At 42.2% G+C, this 18,862-nt stretch overlaps 1 protein-coding gene across 4 annotated transcripts in view; it reads right to left on the reverse strand.

The window, feature by feature from the left end:
• SGSM2 (small G protein signaling modulator 2) overlaps positions 1-18,862 on the reverse strand; it is a 507,049-nt gene that overhangs the window by 108,584 nt on the left and 379,603 nt on the right. For all 4 annotated transcript variants that reach the window (XM_082247004.1, XM_082247002.1, XM_082247003.1 and 1 more), the window contains exon 4: positions 12,734-12,895. In XM_082247004.1, coding sequence (XP_082103130.1) covers positions 12,734-12,895 — 162 coding nt within the window. The remainder of the gene's footprint in view (positions 1-12,733; positions 12,896-18,862) is intronic.

Here is an 18,862-nt window from a genome sequence, read left to right on the forward strand (position 1 = left end):
CAAGTCCCAAACCTCCCTCCTCCTTTATCTGTACCAGGGATGGAGGCATATGACTCTACCCAGTCATTGCCTCATATAAAGTCCCACCTATCCCCCTTTTTTGAACCTGTGTCCTGTTGCGAGGACAGGATTTAAGTTGATTTAAGTGCCATTGCACAATGGTCATTAAATATGGCTGTGTGAATCTTGTACAACCAACTTGTTAGGAAACTGGTCTTATTATTGGAAGGTGCAATCCAATTATGTGTTAAAGCGGAGTTCCGGCCACGGGGGTGAAATTTTGCTAAAAATACCCCCAGGACAGTCAGGGCTAGTACATTTCACAATGGATAGCCTCTGTACTGTCCTGGGTTGCACTTACCTTTTAGAAGAAATACCTACCTTGAAAATTTCTTCTCCAGCGCTGCCATCTCGGATGTGGGCAGCTGAAGCCAGCGCGTCCTCTTCTGCGTCCTCTTCCGTGTCCTCTTCTACAAGAATGCGCCTGCACCGGCCCCGCTTGTCACTTCTGGTGCGGGCGCGTCATCCCTCCACAGCTTCTGGGCATGGGAATGAGGCGCCCGCACCAGAAGTGACGAGCGGGGCCGGTGCAGGCGCATTGATTCCTGGAAGCGATGACGTTCAGCTCCCAGGAATCAATGCAAAGAGGAAGTGACGGTGTGGGCCGCGGCCGCAGAGAGAGTAAGTGGAAGAAAGGTGAGTATATTTTTCTTCAATATCAAGGTAAGTAAACAAAACAAAATGGTAACTATCCATTTGTTTTTCAGGTGACCAAGAGCGAGCGGATGGCCCAAAATCGATTATGTATACAGTATTATGAAAACAATACAATTTATCTATCTAGTAAACATGAAAGTAACAAACATGGGGGATTTTAAAGGCACACAGATAAATCAGAAAAAAATTAAAAAAGAAGCATTTATTTTTATTCATTTTAAAAGCACAAAAAACACCATCCATATAAAAGCATGACAGAGAATGGTCCAAAATCATATGAACAAACCACAGTGAAAAACATAAGCATAATAAAGCATAATGAAACCCTGACGTGTTTCAATTCTTGACACACATCTTCATCAAAAGGGTGTGTACCACAGTGGTTAAACAGGATCAATGTTTACATATTCATCATATTTCTTGAAAGGGTAGAATCCCCCAGAGAGAAAGGTTCAGGCAATTGGAGCACAAAGGTCACCATTGAGTTTCCCACTAATATATCCAGAGAAAATATAAATCTTCCAGGTCCAGTCAAAATGGATAGCAGGAATGCTTGATAATATACTGTAAATATCCAGCCACATATAGAGAGACCAGGATGTTAGGTGGCTACTAAATTACAAAAACAAGCAAACAAAACATGTAGCCATCAACAAAAGAGCAAACATGAGCATGCCAAATCAAGTGGCTATTTGATGTGGTGTCCCTGCTATGCATTGTGAATGGACCAGGAAGCTATAATATTATGGATATATTATTAGTGGGAAATGATGATTATGTAACCATTGGTGCTATTTACCCACTGTGATACCCCCCCCCCCCCCGATGAAGATTTGTGTCAAAAATTGAAACAGATCGAGTTTTCATTTTGCATTGTTATGCTTTTGTATCTCATTGTGGTTTGTTTCTATGATTCTGGACCATTCTCCATTACACTTTAAGTGTCGGTTCACACTATGGCGACACGAATTCAGGGCGACTTGAACAAGTCGCCATGCACCGCGACTTCTGATGAAGGGGGGACACCCCGAAACGCGTAAGAGGTTTTTTGGAGGTCTACATCCTTCCACGGCCTGCGGCAGCTGAGGATGCCCAGTGGAGACCCCTGGTGGTCCCTCATTGCTTATTGCCCGTGTTTCATAATCGTTTTGTGAGTATAATGTGTATACATGTATATTACAATAAATTGTTTTAAAGATAATGCGCTAGGCTGGTGCGCCCTCTGTCCATTTCTCTCTTTGGCGCGGCTTGCACTGACTTCACATAATGGAAGTCAATGCAAGTCTCTCCGACTTCGGCCAAAAGTAGTGCAGGAACCTTTTTCTAAGTCGGAGCGACTTGAGTCGCTCCTATTAGAACGGTTCCAATTGCACAGAATGGAGCACGACTTGCCAAGTCGCCTGACAAGTCGGAGTAGTGTGAACCAGCACTTAAATGCATGGTGTTTTTTGCTTTTGAAACAAATAATAATAAATGTTTCATTTTTTTTAATTGTGTCTGATTTATCTTTGTGCCCTTAGAATCCTCAATGTTTGCTACTTTCCTATATACTATAGGACATGGCACTGTCTACATTCAGATTGGCCTATATTTGGTTACTATCTATCTATCTATCTATCTATCTATCTATCTATCTATCTATCTATCTATCTATCTATCTATCTATCTATCTATCTATCTATCTATCTATCTATCTATCTATCTATCTATCTATCTATCTATCTATTTTTTTTATCTAGTTTTAACTTGTTTTGATTGTTCCCACTCATTAACAAAAGACATTTGGCTTCTCAATTTGGACACTTTTATAAAAGCTAATAATTTATGAGGAAATGGTGATAGAATGCTATGCATATTATTACTATAAAGGAAGGATACTTCAGTAAATTAGCTTTTACTATATCGTTAGCGTTATATTTTCACACATTATAGCGCACATTAAGATACATTTTATCTTTGCTATAAGGCATGACTAAAGTCATTTCCAGCTGAATTATATTACCTCTTTCAAAGAGGATTAATATGTAATCCTTCTTTGCTGAAATAGTCATTTGTTCTTTATAAGCTTTGCTCAGCTGGATTCATCCCCATAAAAGCAAGTAGCTGAGCAATCCAGAGTCTGCACAAGCACAACAGAATAAAACGGTAATTAATTATATTTACATAAGCTATGTCACTGCCCTTTTGCACAACATCACATTTACACCCTTATCATTCCTTATAATATCAAACATATATTAGACATACTGTACCTCCCAACAGTCCAGGATTTGGGACTGTCCTGGGATTTTAACAAAATCCCGAAATCTCACAGACCTGGGCTGTTGCCTGCCACTGGAGCGGGAGTGATCATTCCTGTAAGCAACTTGGCTCCTTTTGCAGGCGCGAAGGCAACAACAATAAAAGTCCTACACCTCTGCCATAATTGCAGACATGCAAGAACTTTTCTGCATGCGCACAAATGTGTCAAAGGGCTCTGCCAGAATCCAAAGGCAGGAAGCAGCTCTTTGCCACATCTCTGGGGGGTGTGAGATTACTAGCGCTATGGAGTTCCAAACATGAAAATCAAAAATGGAAAAATGTGAAAAAGTGGTGTAAGCTGCCACCAACCTACCTCTGAGGTAGTATGTGAATAATAAAGTGCAAGTGTTATTCAAGTGTTATTCAATGAAACAATGCCATCAGATAGCAGCTATCTGAGCATATAGTTAATATTGAACGTGCCAATCCTAAAGTTTACTACATAGAAAAATGGAAGATTGGGAAGAAAGGATTTTCCGGCACATAAATTGCTTAAATTTATATTTATATAGTCGCAATTTGTGACTATTAGCATTTATTTATGCATGACTATATCTAGTAGAACTGCTGTATGTTATTCATATGACTACTCAGCCGAGTCTGTGGTTAGTCAATTTTATTAGATCATTTTTCATTTGTGATTTAATTGTCCCCTTTCTTTTTTCCCCCCTCCTATTTTTTGTATGTGATGGAATTTAAATAAACTACTTTTTAAGCAATTTATGTGCCGGAAAATCCTTTCTTCCCAATCTTCCATCTTTCTAAAGTGCAAGTGTTGTTGGTATATCGGCGCTACCACAGTATGCAAAGAATTAAAATTGACCGGTGGATAACATAAAATGTCATTAAAATTAAAAAAGTGCACTGTGCGTTCAAGTGAATAGCATAAAATATCATAAAAGCATAAAAGTGCACTGTGCATTTATATCGTGTGGACCTATAGGGGGCCGAGGTGCCACAACATAAAGTGCTATGTGCTGAGATACAAACTGATTCTGTTGATTATACAATAAAGTTGTGCCAGTGAATTGAGTGCGCACAAAATATATTGTGCAAATGTATGCGGTGCTGTTACCCGTGGCCCCCCACTAGGCAAAAGCACTTACCACAATTGGTATAGGGATAAAAACTGCACCTGAAGCCTGGCTCCCACTCAGAATCACCATAGGCACACACAATTGGTATAGGGGTGAAAGCTGCACGTATAGCCTGGCTCCCACTCAGAATCACCATAGGCACATCAGCATGCAGGGTCCGTCAAGCCTGAGCGCTTCCGCGTTCCACAGCCCGGAACCACCGCCACCGGAAGTGACGTATGACGCAATAAACCACACCCTATGCGTTTTGTCACTACAACGTCATCTCAGCACATAGCACTTTATGTTGTGGCACCTCGGCCCCCTATTGGTCCACACGATATAAACGCACAGTGCACTTTTATGCTTTTATGATATTTTAGGCTATTCACTTGAACGCACAGGGCACTTCTTTGCCACATCTGCACATGTGCCATAATGGCAGCACTGGAGGGGGGCAAAGCCAATAAATAGGGGACTAAAGTTCCTCTTTAATTAAAAAAAGCAAAAAAAGAGATAAAAATTGCAACCACTAAGGAACGGTAGGCTGCATTGTATTACAATTTTGCTCTTGGATTTAGACATATTTAGAGGATTGTGTTCACCATAAGGTGCCGAAAGCTAACTTTAGATCCATGGCAACTCAAGAGAGCACTTGCCTAGTGCTATAGCGTAACTTTCTTGTTGGCAGAACCAGCGTGGTGTCACTCTGTCGCTGCTCCCTTTGGCCTTGCTTACACCTGCTTTGCCCTCTGAAGAGCGATCCACTCTTTAGAGAGCAACAGACAGTCAGTGAGGAGGCATTGCATTGCCTCCTCACTGCCTGCTTTAACCCTCTAAATACTAGACATCTATGCTGTGTTGTGCACAGTTGCAGAATGGCCGTAAATTAAATAGGTCACTCTTTGCCTGCTGAACACAACAGGAGGTTTCATTCCTGCCACGGCCGCAAAGCATCACGACCGTGGTAGGTGTACACTTGCTCTTCAGTGATGGGCTATAAAAATGCAGCTAAATTAGGGTTTTACCCCCCATTCACGTTTGTAAAGGAGTCCTTTGTGGCAGGTGATATTCTGCAGCATTTTGGCCAACAAGGGAGAGATGCAAAATGGGCAAATGAGAGCATTTTTAGCTATCCTCTTGCTGATGAGTTGTCACCAGAGACAGTAACTAGTGTGACATGAACCTTAGGTTTCTTGACTACCACTGGACAGCAACGTGCTCAAAATCCAAGACATCTAGGATGCAGAGAGAATTTCCACATTTTAAAGGACTCTAGGCCCAAGCCCTGTCACCCAGGAGTAGGGGTGCCTCAGCAGAAACAAGACTTTTGAAAAGTTTGTCTTTGCACAGGAAGTTTTGTAGGCTGATCCTGCCAAGCCACTAAATGTACTATCTGCCACCATACAATGCTCACTATTCTGAGTTGGGCACAGTTTATCATAATAATAGGACAACAGGTTTACTTTATAAAAATATGTATGCTAGATGACCCACAGAGAAATCAGCATTAGCAGCGCTAGTAGGTAACAATTTATAAAGTGGTCCATATATGGGATAGGTCCATATCCAGAGATGACACCAGATAGGAATCACTGCAATGGTGAAACAATCTCAAGAAGACCGAAGAGGTAGGACATACAGCCGTCACCACACCTTGTGAGATCCTCTCCCCTTAAGAAATGCACTCACCACAATGCAGATTCACAAGGCCATATATCTCTTAATACAGGTAACTGGCACAGATCTCCTGGTGTAATCCTCCTCCACACGAATGGCTATTAAGGATCACTATTCCTCATAGATTCTCTATTGTTAAATAGCCAAACATAGAGTACTCCCTGGATGGATTGCTTCAACAGAGACCACATACATGCAAAAAGGGGAAGGATTGCTAATAGTGTAAAATGTTAAAACTTTTGTTGATCCATACACAAAAAAAACCCTTAATGCTATGCACTTACATTTAAAAAAACAATAGATTGCATAAAATGACAGTGGGACTTTTGAATCACCCGCGTCTCTCACCGGATCACCGTCCCGCAGTGTCTCCCGATGCAGAGACGATTATAGGACGCCCTCTGACGAAGTCCTATGACGATACGCGTAAGGGCGTGACCACGCGGCTCACGTTACCAACTGTGGACTGTCCATCACCGCCTCTGCATCGAGAGACACTGCGGGACGGTGATCCGGTGAGAGACGCGGGTGATTCAAAAGTCCTGCTGTCATTTTATGCAATCTATTGTTTTTTTAAATGTAAGTGCATAGCATTAAGGGGGGTTTTTGTGTATGGATCAATAAAAGTTGTTACGTTTTACACTATGAGCAATCTTTCCCCTTTTTGCATGTATGTGGTCTCTGTTGAAGCAATCCATCCAGGGAGTACTCTATGTTCGGCTATTTGACAATAGAGAATCTATGAGGAATAGTGATCCTTAATAGTCATTCGTGTGGAGGACGATAACACCAGGAGACCCTGTATTAAGAGATATATGGCCTTGTGAATCTGCATTGTGGTGAGTGCATTTCTTAAGGGGAGAGGATCTCACAAGGTGTGTTGATGGCTGTATGTCCTACCTCTTCGGTCTTCTTGAGATTTTTTCACCATTGCAGTGATTCCTATCTGGTGTCATCTCTGGATATGGACTTATCCCATATGTGGTCCACTTTATAAGTTGTTACCTACTAGCGCTGCTAATGCTGATTTCTCTGTGGGTCATCTAGCATAATTCTTTTTATTTGACTTCTATTATAGTGGCTGCTGCTCTTTATTTCATTGTATCTTTTTTAATATGTGTTTGCGAGTTTTATGAGCGCTGAGTGGAAGTGTTTCTAAAATGAGTGTGCTTCCCCCTATATTGAGGTTTACTTTATTGTGGCTCTTTTGCTTTGCCAATTGAGGGCAACTTGAACAAGTATCTTAATAGCTTATCTGAGATCCACTTATTCTCACTTTCCCTGCACTCCACTGTCCCGCTGTTCCTCTGGGACTTGTGTAAGTTCCACATTGGGTGGTGTTGGAGCCTACACAGTGTTGACGATGTGAGTGTTTGGGATTTGTGATTGACCACATAGGCATGAGGAATAGATGCTAGGAGTAAGCCACCTGCTCCCCTATACATAGCTCCCAACTGTCCCTGATTTTGGGGGATTGTCCCTGGAACAATGTCCCTCTTTCCTCCTCATTTGTCCATCATTTTAGTCTGATCTATATAGTTGTAAATAAAATGAACTTTTTATATCTTTCAAAAAATGTTTCCTAGTGCTAAACTTTTCATCCAATTTCTAAACTGCTGCCTTTATAAATGTCAAAAGCCAATATAAAGGAATAGTAATGGTAAAAAAAAGCATTTGTGGGTTTAAAGTAGAACTATAGGCAAAACTTTATTTTTTTTTTCATTTTGAATAGCGTAAGGGAGGGTTATAACCACTTCCAGTTTATTTTTTACCATCCGTGTCCCATTGGGGAAATTTACCCTCACTTCCTGTTCCATAGGGAAAACAGGAAGTGAGAGGAAATCCTGCAAATTTAGGGAATCCCTTGGGGACCCCTAGGACAGTGATGGCGAACCCATGGCACGAGTGCCACAGTTGGCACGCAGAGCCCTCTCTGTGGGCACGCGAGGATGAAGAGCACACACCACTGACCAGCTATCCTTTACAAGGTTAGCAGCTTTGTGGGGGTGCAATAGTAAACAGAGGAGGGCATGTGGAAGTAAGCAAAGGGGGGGAGGCTTTGGGATGCAGAGGTGAGTAGTTAGGTTGGGGTGCACTTACATATACAGCATCCCTTGCTGCTCTTCTTAAAAATTGATCCACCATGGATTGCTTCTCAGAAGGCAGTTGACAGGTGGCTGGGAGGCGATATAACACCTTCCCACCCCCGGTATTAACCCGCTGGCACTTTGAAACAGATAAGTTGGTTTTGTGTTGCAGTTTGGGCACCCGAGCTTAAAAAGGTTCGCCATCACTACCCTAGGATATCAGAATGAGTGTCCCCATTTCCCCTCTATTACTTTTTTGGGGATAACCCAATTTTTTGGAGTTTCTTTTACTTTCAATCATTATGGTAAACAGGACACATAGAGAGGGGGAATCTCCCCAACTGACAGGTGTTCCAATCCATCTCCATTCTATCCAAACCTAAAAAAAGTTTTGTCTTTAATTGTACATTACTTAATAATTTTTTCTTTGTATAATTCACTGTAAAATAAAAGGGGGTGTAGCATGGAGTGTGTTCTTTGCCTACATACTTTTGCTAATAGGTGTCCCTCGTTCCCATCTCAAAAAGTTGGGAGGTATGCCTATATCAGAAAGAACTGGCTATTTACAGCAGCTCCAATAGACCAACGGTGTAACAGGGGAGTGCAGGGAAGGGGAGTCATAAAGTATTTCTTGTTACTATATGACAGACTGCACTTTTCCTGTATGCTGGCTGTTCTGAATATTTCCATAGACAAAAAACAAAAATTACACAGTGTGTCGTGGCAGAACCTGCTGTGATGTGTTTTAGTAAGATGAAGGGTATGCATTTCCTTGAATGGAAAGAAGATGAAAGGACTGAATAATGAACACCATGATGAATCTATTTGAATTTTAATACAGTGAAAACAAGTTGGAAGTTAAGTGTAAGAATTACAGTACTCAGCTGGAAATCATCTGCTTGTACATTAGCTACAATTGTGGTTTGATAGAAAATAGACAATAATTCACTATACTCTGCATGCTCAGCGTGAATCTCTGCTGTTTCTTGCAGCTGATAGTAGACACACTGAATGACAGTGTTCATTGAAATCTTAATCCTTACATTTAATACCAATAGTGTTTTGTCTTCAATAGATCTTTAATGCGCTCAATAAAGTGACCCTGCCACCAAAATGAAATTGCTTAAAAAGACTTGCCAGTAAAAGAAGAGAAAATACATGCCTTTCCCACTGTCTGTGCTACTAAACCTAGCTTCATTAATGAGAAGCGTTCCTCTGCAGTCAGCTAAGAAACCAACATTAATGGGAATGTCATTGTTTTGTATCCCCCACAGCACTCAGTTGTTTCTCCTGCTGACATCTACATCACTGCAAGGCACAGTAGTGGCATGGATGTCAACTGGAGAAACCACTGAGTGCTGCAGGGGACACAGACAGAAGAAGAGCACAGTGTCAGTTTCGCAGCAACCTAAGTCTTTACCAGAGCTACGTTCAGCAGCGTGGGGAGCTTAAAAGGTTAGCATCTCTTCTTTTACAGGGAAACCTTTTTAGGCAATTTAACTTTGGCAACAGATTTTCTTTATAGTAGACAATCCTCCAGAGTTGGTATTGCTCCAGGTGAAAAGTTGTATTGTGCTCACCAGCCACAGATTCCCAGATGTACAATAGGATCCATCTTTTCCCTCACTACCTACATGGTAAAAATGAAGGGCACATTCCATTAAAATCTTTATTCAGCTAGCTTTATTGTGGTAGTGGCAGGGCTTACAATGCAGAATCTCACCTCCCCTGACGCCTCGCATCCTTGTCCAGGGCTTAATCATAGGGATAAATAAATGTAGCACTGCCCCCTATAGGACTTCTGAGAGTTACACTTTCTGGATTCCCCTGGGTTACCCTTAGCAACTGACAGCAGATAAACAGCAATGAAAGTTCTTGGCTCAGTCAATAATCAATCCAGGGGATGTTGTTTTTCTGTTTTTATTTGGAACTGGGATAGGAGAAGGGATGAGTGGGATACTCCAACTATTAACTATTTACAGTCTGAAGGACAGTTTACTGTAGAATGTGGCAAGGCCGCTGCTTCACCTTGCCACTAAGTGAAGATACTTTAAATGTTCCTGTGTAAATATTCTCTTCAGGGTTCTGAAACTGGCACCCCCTTTACTCTCAATGCCTGTGTGCTGACACCCATCTGCTGACCCTAGCTTCTGGAGTGGTCCCCTTACTGGCAGACGCCTGGGCAAGTTCTTCTGTACTCACGGACGCTATTTTTCCAGAGTCACCGTTTCCTCCAAACTCTGCTTGTCAGCATCCACTGGACCTCTGGGTTCAGCCACACTTTCTGGTTCACCAGGCCGACTGCCTGTGACCACCTTCCACAACTTCAGAAGAGAAGACACCCTGCCAGATGTGTCCTTGGCTTTTATAGCCTATCCCAGGATGCACCACTGTCAGTGCCAACCCACTGGGACAGCTACTAAAGCCTGTGTGTCACTGGCTGAGTTTCCTCCACTGTCCAACAGACCCTCCTATTGGACACAGTGGGGACACTCCCTCAGCCCAGATGAATCAAACCCTGGACACATGCAACAGGTCTGACTAGAAATTCTGCTCCCTGATAAGCAGACAGAGCAACTATGTTTTACCTGCTACTCCCCTGATAAGCAGGCAGAGCAAATTACACTCCCTACCTAGCACCTATCTAGGAGGGTGCTACATAAATTACAGGGCTGCACCTTAAAAAACACAAGTACCTTGCACCCTTACATGCTGGTCTGGAAATAGCATATGCATCCTTGCTGGCTTTGTCTCACAAACACCCTTACATGCTGGCCTGGGGTAGGGCATATGCATCCTTGCTGGCTTCATCTCACAAAAACTGTTACATGCTGGCCTTGGGTACAGCATATGTATCCTTGCTGGCCTCATCTAACAAACACCCTTACATGCTGGCCTGGGGTATGGCATATGTATCCTTGCTGGCCTCACTTCACAAACACCCTTACATGCTGGCCTAGGAGAGGGACCTTACATGTAAACTTGAGCCGGAGGACCGGTGTACCAGACTCCAGGTTTTCTACCAGGAGATATTAAATGTATCTCTGATAGAGGCTAGTATTAAAGTCCTGACAAGGTGGTATTTGGTCCCAGCTGACCTGGCCAGAATCTACCCAACAGCATCGGCAGAGTGCTTCAGGGGTTTCTCCCTATGTGGCTCTATGCTCCTCATTTGGTGGGAATGCCCCAGGATCTGCAATTTTTGGAACAAGGTCTTCTGTATGCTTCACAAATTAACAGGTGACCCAATAGCTTATCAGGTTTATGTTCCTTTGGTCAATGATTCACCACCAGAATTATCACACTCTATATGGCGCTTGGTTCCCTTTGTTTTTCTGGCAGCCAAAATCACTATTGCAAAATCCTGGAAGTCATCCTCTGTCTCCTACCATTTGAAACACAAGGTCTCTTGGATTATGGTCTATGAATGGGTTGCTAGTGTAATCAATGACAAACAAGCTCTGTTCGAGCAAACATGGGAACCCTGGACAACTTAGATGACGGTACCTCTATTTCCCTCCCAATTGTAATTGCTAGCCGCTGACTATGACTGACACCTTGGTCCTCTCCTTCATCCTTTATTCTTTCTGCTTCTCTTCCTTTTCACTTCTCTTCTGACCTCCTTCTGTGACTTTTCCATGTCTTCTTCTTTCAAGGGTGTTTTTTTTTCCTTTCTTTTTGGACTTATGGCTACATGGAAGTTTATCAGCCTTTATCACAATTATTATATCTTCTGCAATGAGACCTCTAATAGCTTACAGTAAAAAATTCTTCTCTGGTCGTTGCTTGTTTTCAGCATTGTAACAACCATCTCGTGAAGCTGTCCATGTATTCTATTCTCTAATGTGCTAATTCTGTAAAAACTCTAATAAAGACATTTTAAACGTAAAAAGCAAAAGTAACCAATAGCAGTTCTCCTATTTCTAATCTCCCAGGTTGCCTTTAAAGTGGTTGTAAACCTCAGACATTAAATATGAGCAAAGCATATCCCTCTATAGTGTGTGCTTGTCTCAACTAAGAGCACTAAGTGTCATTTCTGTCTGTTGCTTCATTCTTCTGCTATCAGCATGAATCACTTCTGACAAGTTTTCCTGACACCAAGAGAAAAAAGGTGACAGTGGAGGAAGCTCCAGCACATAGCTTGTGATTGTCAGCCTCAGCTCTGTTCCTGTGTGCTGTGTGAAGGGGAGTGTGTCCTTTCCCCCCAATCAGCTCTTAGAGCTCTCTTCACTGAGCTCCACAGTGTGTAATTTCAGCTCTCTGCCCTCTTTTTTTCTGACAGCTCACACAAGCTTTATCAGTTCTGTACTTTATATGGATGTAGAGAAGAGAGGATTGCAGATAAACAGGTACAAGTTATGTAGGAGGATTTGTTTAATCTCTGTATCACCTGAAGCCAGTCACTTGATATGTAAGGGTAACTTTAAGGGGAATGTTTATTTGTAAACTATGTTTCTGAAAGTTCTTCTTCTTGTAGCTAAGGAAATAATCTTTTGACTGTCTGACAAATTCTGGTTGACAAATCAAATCATTGTAAACAATGTTTCTTTGTATCAGTTGTGGGAAAACTATTTGTCAATGTTTTCTCTATTCTTACTTGTGTAGTTTGCCTCATTCGTAGTGTATACGTTGTGGATATTGAGACAGGTGGCTATGTGTATATACAGTATGTATAGCATTGCTGAAACCCAAATTACTCAATAACACATATGAGCACAAATGTGAAGTTATGTGCAAAACAAACACAAATATAAATTATTTTTTTAGCTCTCAGTTTATACTACAGCATGTTACATTTAACCCAAAATTACATTTTGGTTGGAGTAGAGTTCACACTTAATAACACACAAAAAAATAAATATGGTTTCTTACCTGCAGTTATCCACAATGTACTGGACAATCTTATCAAGCACTTTTTCTATCAGTGCCGTCCGCACCCAAATGTGCTTAAGGGCTTGTGGGGTAAGGGTGACCGTCCTTCCTGTGGTTGAACTTTGTCTTTTTAGGGACTCTTGGCCATTGGACAGATTTTTTCTAGAAGAAAAAAATACTTTTTTTTTTAGCAATGGTGATCTTAAAATAAGATGTTATATGTATTTAATATTCTTTTTTTATTATGAGTTACAAAATATTAAAGGCTCTGCATTTAATACAATCCTACAACTCTAGATACAACCCTATAACTCTGCAGGGTTATATCTAGATGGCATGTGTGGGAGTCAGATTGCTGTCTGAAAAAAACTACTTACATCATATTTATCGGTCTATAGTTATTCTTTACCTTCTCCAGACATCCTGATGACTGTTCTCAGGGGAAGAATTGATCAACTACAGAGTTGTCTGACAGTGCTCACTCTCCATACGTATATAAATATCCAAACTCAGGTAAGACGGAAAGATCTGATGTCTATGGATGGCTTTAATGGTATTAAAGCAAAGTTCCGCCTCCCCCCCCACCTCCAAAAATTAAAAGTCAGCAGCTACGGTATATGTATATTTAATATATATTTAATATTAGGACACTTTTTTTCGGTTGAACCGAATGGACTTTTTTTCAACCTGACTATGTAACTATGTAACTTACCTGTCTTGGAGTCCAGCAATGTCAGCATTGCAGCCGATGTTTCCATCGGCTGTCGGGTGCTGCCGCCACAGTTGCCGGTGAGGGAACCCATGAGTGAAGCTTTGCGGCTTTACGGCCGGGTTCCTACTGCGCATGAGCGAATCGCACTGTGCTCGGTAAGTAGCCAGGAAGCAGAGGGAGGAGTAGGGGTCCGAACCTCTGACGACCTAGCCGCTGCAAGGTCCGATGGAAGTGGGGACAGGGTACCTGTCAAAAACAGGTACCCGCTCTCCCCTCCCCTCTGAAGGGTCCCACCAGAGGGAGGGAGGCGACAGATACGCGGAAGTTCCACTTTTAAGTGGAACTACACTTTAAGCAAATGCTGATTGGAAGGGAAAGCATTCAAACAAAGACAAAAATACTGGAGCCTTTTAAAAGTCACGTTTAACAAGCTGCCCACTGAAGACAAAGAAATGCCGCTCTAGGTGAGTAACCGAGTTTTGAGTAAGTGCTGACTTTAGCGCGAAACGCGTTATGTTCCTGTCACACCTGCAATGTGATTTTAATGCTTCAATAAAGTTACCAAGGAGTGCAGCCATATTCTGGATTTTTTCATGTCTCTGAAGCTGCCCATTGACATGAATAGATAAAGATGGCTGTACACAGCTATGCACCACTATTTGCATAAAGTAGCATGTCAGCATAGGCATAATGCACCAAATTCACCTAATTTGAAATGCTTTTACCTAAACAATAAGACGGTAATATAAAATGGATCATAGTGCACCTTAGAACATACAGTAACTTGACTGATAAGCCTATATCAGATATTATGTTCCATATTAACTATCTGTAGCAGAATTTAGGCTCAATTGGGTGTATTTTAGGCAGTACTACAGATACAAATAATAAGATTAAATGAAGGGTCAATGTAAGGCCAGCATTATTCAACCCATTTCCTCTGAGCCCTGATCATCCTGGACCTACCACAGCCTGTTAAAGGAGAATGAAAGAAGCAGTACAGTGAGAAGCTCATCTCTCTGTCACTCTGCTTTCTCCCACTATCAGCATGCTTCTTGGCAGCAAATTAGCTTATTCGTTCCTTGTACTTCTTGTTCCTCTCACACGCACATTGTGCTATAGAGAGACTGCAAGAGGCTGATACCAGGTCACATTTGGGTACATACACTGTTTGCATTGCAAAAATGTATTTATTGATTTATTATTGATTACAGAGCTGCATTAAAGTGATATTAAAGTCTTGTTTTTTTTATTTACCCACTGGGCACCTACACCCACTTCCGAACCAGGTAAATTTTCAGCTTTCAGTGCTCTCATATTTTGAATGACAATTACTCAGTCATGCAACACTGTACCCATATGAAATGTTTGTATTTTTTTTCACACAAATAAAGCTTTCTTTTGGTGGAACTTAATCATCACTGTTTTTTTTTTCCTATAAATTAATAAAGACCAAAAAATTTGTAAAAATAATTAGTAAATAAAAGTAATTTTTCAGCATAAATTATGTCCAAAAGTTATACTGCTACATATCTTTGGTAAAAGTAGCCCAAATAAGTATATATTATTTGGTCTTTGTGAAGGTTATAGAGTCTACAAGCTTTGGTGCCAATCATTGAAAATTGATCACACCTGATGTACTAATTTTTGAGACACTAACAAGCCAGGAAAGTAAAAACACCCCCAAAATGACCCCTTTTTGGAAAGTAGACATTCCAAGGTATTTAGTAAGAGGCATGGTGAGTTTTTTGAAGTTGTAATTTTTCACCACAATTCTTTGCAAAATGAAGATCCCCCCCCCCCCCCCCCCACAAAATTGTTATATTTCCAAGTTATTTCTCACACACTGTAGAGGCATACTTGCAACTACACCCCAAAAAACATTCTGCTACTCCTCCTGAGTATGGCTATACCAGCAAGTAGCACCTTCAGGTTCTAGGAGCATAAATTACACATCTAATTTCCTGACAACCTATCACACTTTTGAGGCCCTGGAGCACCAGAACAATAGAAATGCCCACAAAATGACCCCATTTTGGAAAGCAAACACCCCAACGTATATTATATGAGGCATAATGAGTCTTTTGAACATGTAATTTTTTTCTGCAAGTTTTTGGAAAATGTGGAAAGAAAATGAAAACACATTTTTTTTTTTAATACAAAGTTTTCCATTTACAGTATAAGATATTTCTAACACATAGCATGTACATAGCAAAAATTACACCCCAAAATACATTCTGCATCTCCTCCTAAGTATGGTGATACCACGTATGAGACTTTTACACAGCCTAGCCACATACAGAGGCCCAACCATCAGGGAGCACCATCAGGTGCTCTAGGGACATAAAATTAAAAATCGAATTTCCTGACTACCCATTACACTTTTGTGAGGCAGTGTAGGGCTTTGATAAGCAGTGTAGTGGCACTGATATGGCATGGATGAGCACGGATGTGGAACAGATGAGCACAGATGTGGCATGGATGTGGCACAGATGAGCACTGATGTGGCATGGATGAGCACTGATGTGGCATGGATGAGCATTGATGTGGCATTTATGGGGCACAGATGAGCACTGGTGTGGCACTGATGTGGCATTGATAAGCGCTGATGTGGCATGGATGTGGCATGGATGAGCATGGATTTGGCATAGATGTGGCACGGATGAGCACTGATGTGGCATGGATGTGGCACGGATAAGCACTGATTTGGCATGGATGTGGCAAAGATAAGCACTGATGTGGCATGAATGTGTCATGGATAAGCACTGATGTGAAATGGGTGAGCACTGATGTGGCACGGATGAGCATTAATGTGGCATGGATGTGGCACGAGTGTGGCAAGGATGAGCACAGATGTGGCATGGATGAGGCAAGGATGAGCACTGATGTGGCATGGATGAGCACTGATGTGGCATGGATAAGCACTGATGTGGCACAGATGAGGCATGAATGAGCACTGATGTGAAAATAATGAGGTATGGATGAGCACTAGGGATGGGCTGTGTGTTTGAGTCGAACGTAACAAAACGGGAGGCTCGGTGGGAAGTTTGCCCGCCGATGAGCGCCCCATAATGCACTGCGCTCCTGTAGTGCATTGATAGCTGATGATTGGCCAAAACATGCACCTGATCTGTATGCTTTGGGCAATCACAGCACAATGTAAGAGCCATGATTGGCCAAAAGCAAAGTGCCTTTGGCCAATCACGGCTCAGGGACAAGTCCACGCCCCACACTATATAAGGCTTCTGCGTATTAGGGATGGGCCGAACACCCCCCTGTTCGGTTGGCACCAGAACATTTCAAACAGGGAAAAATTTCTAGCGAGCATGCGAACTCTATAAAAGTCTATGGGACACGAACATGAAAAATTAAAAGTCCTTGAATGCAAGTTATTGCCATAGAAAAGTGTATGGGGACCTGAGTACTGCCCTGGGGGACATTTTTTTTAAAACTATCATTTTTAAAGGAGCACTGATTTTAATAAAACTGAAAGTAAAACAATAAAAATGAAAAATTCCTTTTAATATCATGCCTAGGGGGTCCCCTAAGAGCCGGTTCACACTATTACGACTTGCCAGGCGACTTGGTCAGCCTGGCAAGTCGCGCACCATCGGGTCCATTGAGTAGTACAGGACCAGTTCTAATAGGAGCGACACAAGCCGCTCCGACTTAGAAAAAGGGTCCTGTACTACTTCGGGGCGACCTGCATAGACATTAATTTTATGAAGTCCATGCAAGTTGCGCCAAAGTCACAGTGCACGCGACTTCACAGGTTGCCCCCAAAGTCGGAGCGACCTAATGTGAACGGGGGCTTAATGTGCCTGTAAAGTAGCACATCTGTATGATGTATGGAGCCTGCTGCATCAATATTGACATTTCTAAAGGAAAAAATGTAATTTAAACATGATCGCAGCTGTAATGTATTGTCGGCTCCCAGCAATACAGATGAAAAAAACAACATGGAGTCCCCCCCCAGTCCATAGTTTAAAAAAAAAATGGCGTAGTGCCCCCCCCCAAAATCCATACCAGACCCTTATCCGAGCATGCAGCCTGGCAGGTCAGGAATGGGGGGGATAAGCGAAGGCCCCCTCCTCATGTACCATACCAGGCCACATGCCCTCAACATAGGGGGTAGGTGCTTTAGGGGAGGGAGCCTCTGCCCCCCCCATCCCAAAGTACCTTGTCTTCATGTTGATGGGGACAAGAGTCTCTTCCCGACAACCCTGAGATGTGGTTGTCAGGGTCTGCAGGTAGGGGGCTTATTGGAATCTGGATCCCAGCCTCCCCCTATGTGAATGCGTAAATGGGTAGGGGTACATTGTACCGCTATCCATTCACCAAAATAAGTATCACAAAGTAAGAACCACAGGAAACTGTTTCTAACTTTATTTAAAAATAAAACTTAAAAAAATTTCTATCCCTCGATGTAAATCCATCGTCAATCACGACGCCCGCTGGACCTATATAAGAGCTGTCAAATGGGAGAGAAGGCATTCGGCCTGACGCCTCCCAAGAGGCTTTTTTTTTTTGGTGAACCCGATACCCATTTACATGCCCAAGGTTGTCAGGAAGAACCTCTTGTCTCCATCAACATGGGGACAAGGTGCTTTGGGGGGCACCATGTTGATGTGGTTGTGGGGGTCTGCGCGTGGGGGGCTTATCGGAATCTGGAAGGGGACCCCTAGATCCTGCCCCCCCCATGTAAATGGTGTGATGGTATTCACCATCACTGGAGGTGAGGAGCAGATAATTAATAGTTAGACTTGCTTCAGATGGGACAGTAATATTTGTCAGCAATATCTTCATATAGAACTATGAAGATTTATTCCTACTTTACACTGGGAGACTTAGACTGTTTTAGACCATTGCCATGAAGTCTGACTTCTAGATAATGTGTATTCTGTGTTCTTGGCTGTGAGAGAGACACACAGACTGTCATTGGCAGACTTGTTTGTGTATTGGGAGGGGATGTGGATTGTGTATGTCCCATTGTTAAATGTTAATGACCCCACATTGTTCTGTCCAGATGGCTAGATAATTAGTTTAGGTTACTTGTGTTCCTGTATACACTTTCATCTGCATATGATACTGTAATAAGCCAGAGGGGAGGGATTGTGTACACTGTATGGGAGTGTAAAACTTTGTTTACATTGGATTGTGAATGTCATGTCCTGTCTCCAACAAGGTCCACCTGGGCGGTAACATTGTGGGGGAAACTGTATAAAAGAGCAGCTGTACCATTAAAGTTTGAGTTATATTTCACCCTCAATCTAGAGTCCTGTCTCTCATTGGGGGAATATGCTACAAGGGACTGCTATGTCCTTCATACTCCCTTGGATAATCACTAAGCTCTTGTAAGAGCTTGTGTAAGAACTTGTTCTTGTTCCTCCTTCACTCTCTGGGGAAAGAGAGGGTCA

This window comes from Pelophylax lessonae, assembly GCF_965119305.1.
Source record: "Pelophylax lessonae genome assembly, chromosome: 2".
Lineage (NCBI taxonomy): Eukaryota > Metazoa > Chordata > Amphibia > Anura > Ranidae > Pelophylax > Pelophylax lessonae.